Source organism: Chrysoperla carnea, chromosome 2, assembly GCF_905475395.1.
Source record: "Chrysoperla carnea chromosome 2, inChrCarn1.1, whole genome shotgun sequence".
Classification (NCBI taxonomy): Eukaryota; Metazoa; Arthropoda; class Insecta; order Neuroptera; family Chrysopidae; genus Chrysoperla; species Chrysoperla carnea.
Window position 1 is genome coordinate 15,451,151 of NC_058338.1, and position 13,975 is coordinate 15,465,125.

At 28.7% G+C, this 13,975-nt stretch overlaps 1 protein-coding gene across 1 annotated transcript; it reads left to right on the forward strand.

Moving 5' to 3' along the window:
• The first annotated feature begins 1,076 nt into the window (after positions 1–1,076).
• Positions 1,077–5,452, forward strand: LOC123291667. The gene is made up of 7 exons (XM_044872032.1): positions 1,077–1,172; positions 1,236–1,662; positions 2,676–2,847; positions 3,187–3,368; positions 3,427–3,556; positions 3,823–4,009; positions 5,352–5,452. Coding segments are annotated over exons 1-7 (1,200 nt in total). The 5' UTR covers positions 1,077–1,171.
• Positions 5,453–13,975: the final 8,523 nt, after the last annotated feature.

Below are 13,975 nucleotides of genomic sequence, written 5' to 3' on the forward strand. Positions count from 1 at the left end.
CTATGCTCATCAATTTAATCGTATTAAGGTCTTTAATGAATAAATTAACTCTTACATCAGAATGCAACATTGATTTGTCCTTAATTACTATATTAGTAACAATAAGTAATCAATTTACGTATAAAGGATGTTTTTAAAACGTTTACTCTGATTGATTTAAAAATAAATACCGGCTAGGGCTGATACAGAAATCAACCATAAATAAACTCTAAAAATGTATGTACGAGAAAGTTGTTTAGGTAGACCTGCTTCTCAGGTCGGCACAGCCAGCGTTTTTACCAAAAGGGAAAACAAATGTTTGACTGAGAAGAGATAAATAAGAAATTTTGGACTAAAAATTTAATAATTGCAACAGTATTTTGGAATAAACACAATCATAGCCAACAAAATCTAAGTCCTGCTCGTATTACTATTTCGCCACCAAAATCCGCTATTTTGTTTTGTTATTTAAAACGTCTTGGGTTTTTGAGACAGATATAATGATACCTTAAATATTGAAATCCATTGAGCTGTTTGATAAATACGAGGTAATAAAGAAATTTACAAACAAATATACATGTATACATACAAAATAAGCGCTAAAAACATAACCACTCCTTGGCAGTCGGGTAAAAAGTCAATTTTGGTAAGAAAATCTTTCATTCCATGCCATTCATTATTCCACTTCAGTTATAATCGTGTTTTTCGTGATTAATTAACAACTAACTTAACTTCAAAGCTATTAATTTTTAAAGCATCGTGACTAGCCATGAAGTTGTTAAATGAGGTAATATAGTCTTCAATATATCATGTCCTGATTAGGTCGTTATAATGACAATTGTATTTTAATTCGCGGGTTTTGGACAAAATAATTCTGTTTCTCCAAAAATTGTATAAGTTTAAATCATTATATTTATGTATTATTATTGTATGTCGCGAAAATATTACTAATTTTAATAGTGGAAATTTTGAATCTACAAGAAATGCACCGATTTGTTTTAAAATGTTTCAAAAATATTTTATAATAATTTATACGTGCCTAATTTTTTTCCATAATGCATTTTCTTCAAACAATTTTTTATTTTTCAATGGAAAATATTTTCAAAATATAAATAATTTATCAGAATCTTGTAAAGAACAACTGAACATATTTCATGAAAATTTAGAGAATGGTGAAAATTGGGCATTACGAAGTATGTTAAATGCACGGTTTAATTTTGTGACAATAAAGTAAAATTTCAATTTTGGAATTTCAGTGATGGATGCATCTTCGAAATCTGATTCTGGTTATTTAAATTTAAATGTTGCTGATTTTGGTTCATTTGATGAATGTATTAACATTGAAATTGACTTTCAAACCCAAAATAACACAATTTTTGGAAAATATTGTTTAATTATGTTTAATGCAAGTGTCGTGTTCGAGCCAAGACTAAATCAATTTAACAAATCATTACATTTATGGAATAAACAGGAAATAAATTTTATGGAACATTTTATATACAAGAATACAGCATTCGAACCAATCAAATCAGTTTGTGTTCCAAATAGATGCACTAAAAATGATGTGAAAATTTTAGTTCATAATAATTTTTATAATAGTTTGAGTCCCAATGTTTTTTATATTGATCAGTGTCAAACATTGCCCAATTATCCAAAAATTGATTCCCTGGATGTAATTGCAATGTAGGTATTTGGAAAATTTTTGAATTGAAAACTTCTATATGCGCGTTAGACTTAATACATGTATAATGAATAATATTAGATAGGGAAAAATCTTAAGGGTTCCCATCAACATTCTGTGAATATAGCTACAGATATAACACCTTAACCTAGGAAAATTTGTTTAAATCCAAAAAAACGACACCTATGTAATAATAAGAAAAGCTGCATAATTAACTATTAACTAAATGATTCTGATCTTTGGTAACTTTGGATTACTGTTCATAGATCGCGTTTGATATAAAATTTGAAAAACATGATTAATTTTCTAATTATTCCAAAGTTTTAAGTTTTCACTTCTATCGACATTCCCAATCATGTTTATCTTTTTTTCTTATTTTGATTTTATTGATTTTTATAAATTTTAGGATAGTTTTTGCATTAATTATATTAATTAACATATTTTTTTCGATTTACGTGCACTATGGACCAAAACGGAATATTGGTAAATATGTAAAAAAAAAAACCAACCATTTTTGCTTGAAATATATATTATTTTTTAGAACTTTGCAAAATTTTTGCATTGAATTATAATTTAGAAGAATTGTTTTCCATAAAGCATTCTACAATTGGTTGTTTGGATGGAATTCGAACAATATCGATTGTTTTAATTGTTATATATCATGTATTTCAGCATACTATTAAGGCTGCAAATTTTAATGAAAGTAGTGTTTTGAAGGTTTTAATTAAAAAACTTCAGACATATTTATGCAAAATTAAATTCAAAAATTTTTCTAAATTTTAGTTTTGGTATTTAAATCCACTTTCAAATCTTTTTGAGCGTTTTCGAAATGCTGTAGATACATTCTTTTTTCTAAGCAGCTTTTTAGTAATGTACAATTTCCACACAAGTATGGTATCAAAACGTCGTAAATTTAATTTGTGGAAATTTTATTTTAAACGTTATTTCAGGTACTAAAAGAAAAAAACATAAATATTTCTGACTTATCTTAATCGTTTTGATTTTCAATTTCAAGATTGTTTCCCGTTGTACTTATAGTTTTTCTATTTTATATAACCTTGGGAAAATTTTGTGGATATGGGCCGTTTTATTTGGATAATATAGCTGATGTCGAATATTGGCGGAATAAAGCATGGGCACAAATACTTGGAGTTGCAAATTTTTATATAATAATGCGTAGAACCGCAGTAAGTATTCAAAGAAACATTTTTTTGAAAATATCGGATCTTTACAACACTCTACCACAAATAGGTTTGCTTAAAATAAGTTGATTTAGCCAAACATGCCCTAGTAAAACTTTCTTCGTTTTGCCGTTAAACGCTCTTGAATATGCCATTTTGAAATCGTTTTCCTTCCATAACTTAAGAACGGAGAGCGTGATTGTGATAAAATAAGGTTTTATAAATATAAGAACTTTTACGAGTGCATGTTTAGCTAAATCGATTTATTTTGAGCTAAGCTATATATGTGTTGTAGAAGACCTTTTATCGACACTGTGTGTATGTTTCAAATATTGTGCTCTACAGTCAATTTCGCACTTCTGGTACGTTCAATGCGATTCTCAACTATATCTTTTTACGCCGATTGCATTTCTAATTTATACAAAACGTTCGAAGAAAAGTGGTTTAGTATTCATGGGTATTACGCTATTAACATCGATAATAACTGTTTTGGCATGTGGATATTTAGTCACCGCATGTTATAATGTGTAAGGACGGCTATGTAGCTTATTTTTTGAACGAAAATAAGTTTCGAACTTTTTCCAGACATTCAAGAGAATATTTTGATTTATTGTACAAGATGCCTTATTTTCGGGCAAATCCATGGATAATGGGTTTAATATGTGCGTATTTCTTTACTCAAATAACGACTTCGCCACTGAAATCGAATTCTAAGGTGAGTTACTATTTTTCAGTGATAATCTCATGGTCTAGACTAAAGTTCAAATTGGTGAAGTATAGCTTTTGGGATTCGAAATGATGCTTAGTAATGTATCGGTATCGGTTTATAACTTTGCAATTTTTTATGTACTGAAAACGCTTCTGGCACATTTTTCTAGATATTATTCCAAATCCAACGAGTTAGCACACGTATTTTCGATTTTTATATTTTACCAATTTGAACTTGTTGACTAGATATCAAATAAAGTTAGCTTTTTTCAGATTAAAATATATTCTTGTTGGATTATTACCCTTTTGATAATGTCATTCGCATTTTTTGGAGAAACGCCCATTAAATTATGCGCCGATTGTCAAATATTTTATGTGTATTACGATACATTCGTAAATATATTTTGGAGCTTGGCAATTTTTTGGTTAATTATATACTGTTATCATATTAACGCGGAAGGTAAATCTAATAGTATTTTAGAACAGGCGCTGGATGGGATTTGGTGTGCAAAATATGAGTACCGCATTTTGTCAATTGATTCCTCTTTAGAAAAGCTTAGATTAATATTGTGAATCTTGCCAGAAACCCTATTGGTCTAATTTTTGCATACAACCCCCTCCACAGAAACAGTTAAATGCAATTTTTTTAAACCAAGTAAATGTTACTCTAACTTCTTTGAGTCATTTAACGTCAAAAAGACTTTTTGTGATTTTTTCGTAAAGTTTTCCGTTTTCGAGATGTTAACAGTTAACTGTTTGGAAAAACTCCAAAAAGACCATTTTAAAAGCTGAAAAACGGGGCTTAAAATTAGATTTTCGAGATTATCCAAATTCTAAAATAATGTATGAACATCCTTTATGAGTCGTAATAACATCAATATCAAAAAAGTTCAGAACTTTTTACTGGCTAAAAATCATTTCATTTTATGCATGATCTTTCACAATTTAATATTTCAATACCGTTTTCAGGTTTGATAAATAAATTTTTATCGTGCTATGCATTTCGAGTTGGATCACGATTATCATACTCAATATATGTAGGACATAATTTATTCATTTTTTATGATCGTATTTCCATGAGGACAGTTCCAGTATTTTCTTTATTTGATTTTGTGAGTTCATTAATGAAGTTTAATTTTTTTTTTGCGTCAAATAGATTTTTAAAATTAATTGTAACTTTTTCTCTTATTAGATGCTTTCGTGTGTGATATATTTGACGTATGCAACGATTCTTGGGATCATTTTAGTCATTTTTGTCGAAAAACCATGTTCAAAATTAGCTAATAAACTTTTAGATGAAAACTAAAACAAGAACTTATTTTTTATTTAATTTTAACTTGAGTTTCAAAACATTTGTATGCCATTATTGGTTTCCAAATGTATAAATCCAATGCTTAATAATACTTATTTTCGATATGGAAGACAATTTCTTTATATTTCACATCAACAATAATGTTGTTTGAACAAATAGGTTAAAATTTATTAATTATGCAAAAAAATTGAACATTGTTTTCAATATGTTATTGTTTAAGTTCTAGTTTTAGTTTAAAGAATGTAATGATTTAAAAAAAAAAGTTGTATCAATGTATCGGAAATGTTTTATTATTTATAAAAATTCATATATACTTACCTATCATTACGTCATGTTTTAGTGAAGAGAATACACATTTCAAAATATTTCTATATCTTCAGATGTTTCGAGATCAATGTGCCTTGTATATTTAAAAATGTCGCTTTTTTTCTATTTAATTCTTTCAAATTAATTTTAAAAATATAAAATAACATTTTATTCAACGATACAGCGAATGCAAAAAAACTAAACTTTGATAATAATTATTGTATACCATTAACAAGCAAGGGATTGGATAATATGCAAGGATTGTATAATACTAGGGATTTCTGATTAACAAAGTTTCCACAAATCACAAAAAATTCCTAGGTCACCGGGCTTTTTATTATTATTTTATCGTTCAAAGTTGGCTGAAAAAATGATGAATAATATAGGTTATCCTTTTCAATTGGATATTTCTATATCAAAAAATCTAGAGAGTGTGATAAAAAACTATCTAAAATATTTAGACAATCTTGTAGTTTATAATAATACGATAATATAACAACAAAATTTTAATTTAGTCGAAGATCCATCATTTAATAAACAGACGACTATAGTTGGAGTATTGATCATTGAAGAGCGATATCTATATTATCAAATTTATAAGCATCACTGGCATATAATATTTTATATATTTTTGTAGTTGCGTGGTATTGTACAGCCAAAAATAACTCATTATTTCACTACAAAGCATATATTTGGTTTACATGTATGTACCGTGCAATAAACCAAAACTTTCTTACAATACTGTAGGTTTACAATCACTTTAAGGTAGATTAATGGCAAGCTGAATAGATTGAAAAAGTTTTAGTTTCTTGGGTAACCTACATTTCGGATTTTGGTGTTGCACTTTTTTTGGTTTTACCTTCCAACCAGCAAACAAGTCAGAACGATAACGTGCGGTAAGGAACATAGTTCCAAAATCTATAAGAACTTAAGAAATCCTGTGAAATTTTTTATTGGTAGACCATTGATAATTTACTTGATTAAAAAGTGATTGGTCTGCCTCTCAGATGCCGTATCTATCTCGACTTGTTTACAATAACTATTTATTATTATATTAACGTAAGTATGTTGTAATCTTATTTAATATTCATGCAAATTTATTATAGTTAATGTAATATTAATTAATGCTTATAGTATTATGTGTATGGGCTTTATATTTTTGTTTTGTAAAAAAAAAAATAAAAATAGCAATGAGTTTAGTTACCTATCTATGTGAGACAGTTCAAGGTTCAAATATGACTTTATATTAACTGCAAAGTAAGTACGCAATTTAGGTTGATTATGGAATCTTCTTTTTTGTAGGGCGCTTGGCATGAACCCAAGAAGTCCGGGTTCGAGTGTACTATTTTCAGTTCTCTTTAACAAGATATTTAGTATTAGTCAATATTTAGTTTACGCTGAATGTATCATATTAAAATCATTCATTTATAATCGAGAGACTTTGATGTAAATAAATATCGTATACATGATTAAAGTAAACAAAACAAATAATAATGGTATAAAAAGCTTAGAAACCACCGATTTTTGGTTAAACACAATAATTTTTTGTGGATATCCGGAAATCATGATACTATATGGGTTCGGAAGCTTCACTAGGCTATTGGGGAGAACGTATGCTATGACATTTTTAGTTTTCATGACATTTGCGAAATTCAGGTTTAAGGGAAAATTCCCTTGAGCGACAAACAACGAGCGATAAATAATAGCATCGAATTATTGATTATTTAAAACTCGATGAATCTATAATAATTTCATAGAATAAATGGAGAAATCTGTCGTTGTGAAAATGAAACTGGTGGAAATTTGCTGCTTATCGTTGTGAAATAACGATATCGTTAGCGATTAACAACGCGATCGTTTGATTGGCCGCGGTTGACTTGTTGGTCATCCCTAATATATTTCCATGCTGGATATAACAATATTTCATATATATAATACTTTATTTAATATAAATTTAATACTATAACCGTTGTAATTTACCTAATGTAACTAGCTAATTAATTTTAGTAATGGTAGGTACTAGTCAATATGATAGTAGGTGTTCGATTCTTCCGACAATATCAACAACTTTTTACATACTGACGTTCCTACATTGATGATACACACACATAAGTATTACGCTACTAAATTTTAGTTTTATACCCTGTGTATAACTTTTTTGCGCACTTTATATGTATACATATTGTCAAGTTATAACATAATTCACCATCAAAATTGAAAAAAAATATTTTTTTAAATTTGTGTTCCCACTACCGTGTTCATACATCCTTAATTAGTCGTACACAAAGGGGTTTTTGCAATTTTTTTAAGGGGTACCCCTTCGATAAAATCGAGAAAATCGCAAAAAAAAATTTTGTTTTGGAATTTGATGAAACTCGGTGGATGGGGTCATTTTGATCCAAAAAGTACATAAATCAGGTTATTTTAATGATTGGATGCAGAGTTTCTGAGATATCGCAATATTTGGGTCGATTTTAGTCCGTATCTCAAAAACTATTCGGCCAGTTGTCAAATGCACCCGATTTTTGTACTTTTTGGGTCAAAATTACCTTATATACTAAGTTTTATCGAAATTGGAGATAAACAAAATTTTTCGATTTTTTGCAATTTTTTCAAGGGGTACCCCTTCGATAAAATCGAGAAAATCGCAAAAAAAATTTTGTTTTGGAATTTGATGAAACTCGGTGGATGGGGTCATTTTGATCCAAAAAGTGCAAAAATTAGGTTATTTTAATGATTGGATGTAGAGTTTCTGAGATATAGCAATATTTGGGTCGATTTTAGTCCGTATCTCAAAAACTATTCGGCCAGTTGTCAAATGCACCCGATTTTTGTACTTTTTGGGTCAAAATTACCTTATATACTAAGTTTTATCGAAATTGGAGATAAACCAAATTTTTCGATTTTTTGCAATTTTTTCAAGGGGTACCCCTTCGATAAAATCGAGAAAATCGCAAAAAAAATTTTGTTTTGGAATTTGATGAAACTCGGTGGATGGGGTCATTTTGATCCAAAAAGTGCAAAAATTAGGTTATTTTAATGATTGGATGTAGAGTTTCTGAGATATAGCAATATTTGGATCGATTTTAGTCCGTATCTCAAAAAACTATTCGGCCAGTCGTCAAATGCACCCGATTTTTGTACTTTTTATGTCAAAATTACCTTATATACTAAGTTTTATCGAAATTGGAGATAAACAAAATTTTTCGATTTTTTGCAATTTTTTCAAGGGGTACCCCTTCGATAAAATCGAGAAAATCGCAAAAAAAATTTTGTTTTGGAATTTGATGAAACTCGGTGGATGGGGTCATTTTGATCCAAAAAGTGCAAAAATTAGGTTATTTTAATGATTGGATGTAGAGTTTCTGAGATATAGCAATATTTGGATCGATTTTAGTCCGTATCTCAAAAACTATTCGGCCAGTCGTCAAATGCACCCGATTTTTGTACTTTTTGGGTCAAAATTACCTTATATACTAAGTTTTATCGAAATTGGAGATAAACAAAATTTTTCGATTTTTTGCAATTTTTTCAAGGGGTACCCCTTCGATAAAATCGAGAAAATCGCAAAAAAAATTTTGTTTTGGAATTTGATGAAACTCGGTGGATGGGGTCATTTTGATCCAAAAAGTGCAAAAATTAGGTTATTTGAATGATTGGATGTAGAGTTTCTGAGATATAGCAATATTTGGATCGATTTTAGTCCGTATCTCAAAAACTATTCGGCCAGTCGTCAAATGCACCCGATTTTTGGGTCAAAATTACTGAGTTTTATCGAAATTGGAGGTAAACAAAATTTTTCAATTTTTTGCAATTTTTTTAAGGGGTATCCCTTCGATAAAATCGAGAAAATCACAAAAAAAAATTTTTTTTTGGAATTTGATGAAACTCGGTGCAAAACTTCAAAGAAGTTAGAGTTCCCCATAAAATAATTAAAATCCATAAAATTGGGAACAAAAAGGTGGATAAGTGAGGGCTATAACGTTTTAGTCTAAAGGAAAAATTGCCTTTATATATATATGAATTACTCGTTTAAACATATAAGATTTCCAAAAAGGACTAAAAGATGCATCCCTTATCTAAACGGATTTGATTCGCAATAATTAGCTACATAAGGTACATTTTACATGAATGTATAAATTAGCTACCAATCAATTGTTTTCTTATAAACAAGTTTTAAAGATTTTGATTCCTTAATACGGTAAATAAATTATGTAAAAAGATTATAAAATGTAATTATTTTTAAAATTCTTGTCTAATATGTTTGTATTAATATTTATCAAATAAAAAAAAAAACGGCTGCTTAAATAAAATTTATTATTCATGTAATTTTCAATAATATTATAATTGTTTTGACAATAACCATTTATTCAAATAAATTGCTTCCTAATACAGCATTACAAAAAATATTATTCACAGATGATATTTTCTTTTGCGTTTAAGGATGTATGGGCATGACAACAATGTTTGATTTAAAGGCTCAAAATTTGTTTGTAGGTAGTCTTTTACTCAAAGAATATGTGGTTAAAATTTCAGCTTAGGTAACCGTGCAAATTTTTAAAAAAGTCATTAAAAATCGATATAAAATACATTGGCTCTTATGGAGGAATCTCATAAAACGACATATTTTGGAAGTTTTTGATAATTTTCATTTGGAATGAATGAAAACAAATTTAAAAAAAAACTTTTTAATAGAAAGTAAACATATTAGCAATGAATTAGAAAAAAAAAACTAAGTGTCACCGTCCATATAAGGGATGTAAGAGCAGGGTAGATTAAGGGTTGAAATTATTTTTATCTTATTTTCAACTTTGATGATGAATTTTGTTATAACTTCATGAATGTAGACGAAAAATAAGAACAAAATTTTTCGATATGTGTCTTGGTTTTCGAAATATCGAAAGCTAAATAATTAAACAAAATTTTCAATTTTCGATATTTTGAAAATTAAGCCAGATATCGAAAAATTTTATTCTTACTTTTCGTCTTATATCGTCAGTTAATAATATACATTTATCATCAAAATTGAAAATATCTATTTTTAAATTTGTGCCCCCACTACCATGCTCATACATCCTTAAAATATTAAATAATTCATAAAAAGACCGACGTGATTCGCTTACGTACATGAAAACGTTATTCCTGTTATATTTCGACTGTAGGCCTTTAACGCCCATAAGGGGGTGTTATCGCCCACTTTGAGAAACACTGTCAATTAGTTAGAGTAAACTGTCAATTCAGACATCAATTTCACAAAATTCGATTTTAAGGGAATGGTCAAAGGACTCATAAATGAAATGAGCGAAAAAAAAAGCCCTTATCCATCGCAGATAACCAAGGAACTTAATAATTGTATTGCGCGTTGTTGTAACAATAATTTCTTTATTTTCTATTTACAGAAGTTCTGTAAATCGTGCGTACCTAGTCTCTCACAAGTATACAGTCTCCAAAGTTTCTCCTACATCAAGTTTCATAGTTTTTTTCAGAATCTATCAACTCAAATTTTGATGAAAATATACTGAATAATCTGATGAACAAACAATAATCAAAATTGGTGTTAATATAGCAATTTGAGATCACTCAAAAATAAATTATATTTGACAATAAAATTAATTGAAAGTAATTTATGTCAATTCGAACAGGAAATGAATTTGATTTATTTGAAATGAAATACACTAAATTATTTATAGAATAAAAAGATGTAGTTAATAAAATCTTACTTGTATTGAGTACCAATCACAAATGTGAGTATTTTATCTTTAAAAAGCCATCCAGTGAGATTTGAGTTCCTTAAAAAGTTTGGTATTTCCATTACGGATGGGATTTTTATTTTAAAAGCTAATCTTCGCTCTCCGCAAGGTTTTATTGCAGTGAAAAGTTAAATACATATGTAAATCAATAGATTTTTTTTGTAAAACTATAAAACACATGTAGCCAACTCTAACGACTCAGTTGGTTATACCCTAGCCAATTCCGTATGCGGTATACCTAGGATAGCGGGTTCGATTCCTGCCCTCAGAATAAAAGTAAATATAATTAATAGTTTTGAATGGTTGATGTATTGCATGATACACGCAAGAAAGAGGTGTACCTAGTCGCTCAAAATAATGGAAGATCTGAAAAAATCATCGAAAAAGGTGGTAAAGTACCTACATATAGGGTATCACAACGGGTCTCTGACCTCGGATTGATTATTCAACATACCTTCCTATCAGATAACTATAAAACGCATGTAGTTAAAAGCAGGTAAACATTTAATAGAAACGAAATCCTGTAGTGTGTTTTTCGAGTCCTAGATTTTTTTGAATAATCTTTCAAATGAATTTTTTGGAGGGAATCTTCAATTCAGTGCATTTGTGAACAAAATTATATTCATATTCCCCATTACCGAAGAAAACTTATGCTATAACTTATGCAATGTCAATGTAAATATTATTAACTCTTTTGTGGAATTGGAAGATACCTTCAGAGGTTCAAAAGTATGCTTGATGCGTTTTATCGAGGTCAACATTTCAAAAAACAAAGTACATTTTTAAAGCACACAGTTTAATTTTGGTAGTTCGGTCTTTTAATTGCGATTTAAATAAGGCTCGAAAACACACTTGAAAGTTCAAAAAGTTGGCGTTGATAAAACGCATCAAGTATAAGAAAAGATCTATTCATCATTTTTGTATACTCAAACCAGATTAGCGCGTCTATAACGCGAAGTAAATAAAATTCGTACTGCAGTGAGCAGTGAAGAATGAAATCAGATATTTTATTATCTCAGAGAAGAGTTCATGACCCTGGTTCTCTTAGTAGAGGTAAGTATTGTTTGTTTTGTTATAAAATATATATTTTAAGTACTACATAATCAGATTATATCTTTAGTTTCGTGAATTTAAATCAGTGCACTTTCACATCAAAATAAATTCACTTAAGTACTTTTAAACATACTGAGAAATGATCATGACATTTTTTTTAATTCTTGTTTGCATAAAAAAATGACATAATAATGGAATCAACATTTCTAATGTGTTTGGGTAGGGAGAATATTGTATGCGTCAAAATGTGGTAAAGCCTTGGCAGGGTCGTTCAGTATTCTTATGTAGAGTATGTGTTTTTACATCGTCAGAAAATTTTTAGATGCATTTGTTGTTTATTTGCTAAGGATGTACAAGCGCCAGGAAAATTTCGGATAAAAGCCTTAATTTTTAAAAAAATGAAGTTGGACTAAGACTCAATCAATTATGAATATTTAAAGGAGGGGGGGTCAAACTCTTTAAAAATTCTCTACATGATGTCTGCTGATCAATGTTTGCTATAACTCTGACTATGCGTTTTTGTAGAATAAAAATCTGAATTGCATGTGTGGAGTTTCCCCAAAGAAGAATTCTCTTTGCTCATAATTCTTTTGCCGAGGCTATGTCTTAAGTTTCTAAGCAAATAAACAATACTGTTTAGTTTTTTAGCCAAGCTGTTGCAATGATCTCTAAAATTAAGTTTTTCATCTATAATTATTCGCAAGAATTTAGTAGACGGAACGTTGTCTATTTTCTAATTCGAAAACATAATATTTTTTATATTTTGCTCAAATGTTTTTCAAATTCCAAAATTTATAAAGCTCGTTTTGTCTATATTTAGCTCTATATTATTGCACTTAAGTTAAGAATAGTGTTTGAAAACTATAAAATGTATCCAACTAATTCTACGTTTTCAAGGAAATATTCTATTAATTAAATGGCCAGAATAATTAAGAGTCAGACAAATCAAATATCAAAAATAATCGAAATATTGGCGGTCAAGAGTGTGTAAAACTGAGCATTGAACTTTAAACATACTTTGAACCAATGTATTATGTTAACTAATTACAGTTCTATAGTCAATTTTTAACCTGTAAACTACAGGTAATAATGTTATACCTAGATAATTTACCTACAGGTAGATTATCTTTCTAGTAAATAAATTTTATTTTTTTAGTCACGATTTCAATAAAATGAAATCCTATTTAACATAAATTTACATTATATACATATATGTATTACATGATTATACATTGATTATATTGTGTATCAGTTTTTAAGTTATATCTGGATTCATTACCGTGAAAATTTTTGAGTCATTAGAATTCAATTACCCAATAAATTAAGGAGATATGCAAGGATTGAATAATACTAAGGATTTCAATAAAACAGATTTCAAAAAATTTCCAAAAATCACAAAAAATTCCTAGGTCGAATCGGGCTTTTTATTGTTATCTTATCGTTCAAAGTTGGCTGAAAAAATGATGAAGCATATAGGTTATCCTTTTCAATTAAATATTTCTATATCAAAAAATCTAGAGAGTGTGATAAAAACTATCGAAAATATTTAAAAAATCTTGTAGTATATAATAATACCATAAAAATATAAGATTGCCTATGATATAACAACAAAATTTTAATTTAATCGAAGATCCATCTTTTGATGAACAGAGACGACTATAGTTAGAGTATTGATGATTGAAGAGCGATATCTATATTATCAAATTTATAAACATCACTTGTACACAATATATTGTATATTTTTGTAGTTGTGGGGTATTCTAAAGCTAAAAATAACTCATTATTTGACTGCAGTGTCGAGGAAGGGGTTAGAACGAAATGTGGAAAGAGATACAGACCATAATTGTGACTAATGCACGTTTGCAGTTTTTACACGTCTGCTGATGCAAATAGCATGAGCGATGAGCGTGTAAACTCACCTCTAGTTATATTAACACCAATGTCAACATGTTTATAAAATAAATATCAGAATAGAAAAAAAAAAGAAATAAAATATGCACAAATC

What these genes read in the sequence shown, in the direction of transcription:
- LOC123291667 (XM_044872032.1), top strand. An exon ending in TCCCTGGATGTAATTGCAAT is followed by an intron (nt 1,663 to 2,675) that starts GTAGGTATTTGG and finishes TTCAATTTCAAG; the next exon opens with ATTGTTTCCCGTTGTACTTA. An exon ending in CACTGAAATCGAATTCTAAG is followed by an intron (nt 3,557 to 3,822) that starts GTGAGTTACTAT and finishes AGCTTTTTTCAG; the next exon opens with ATTAAAATATATTCTTGTTG.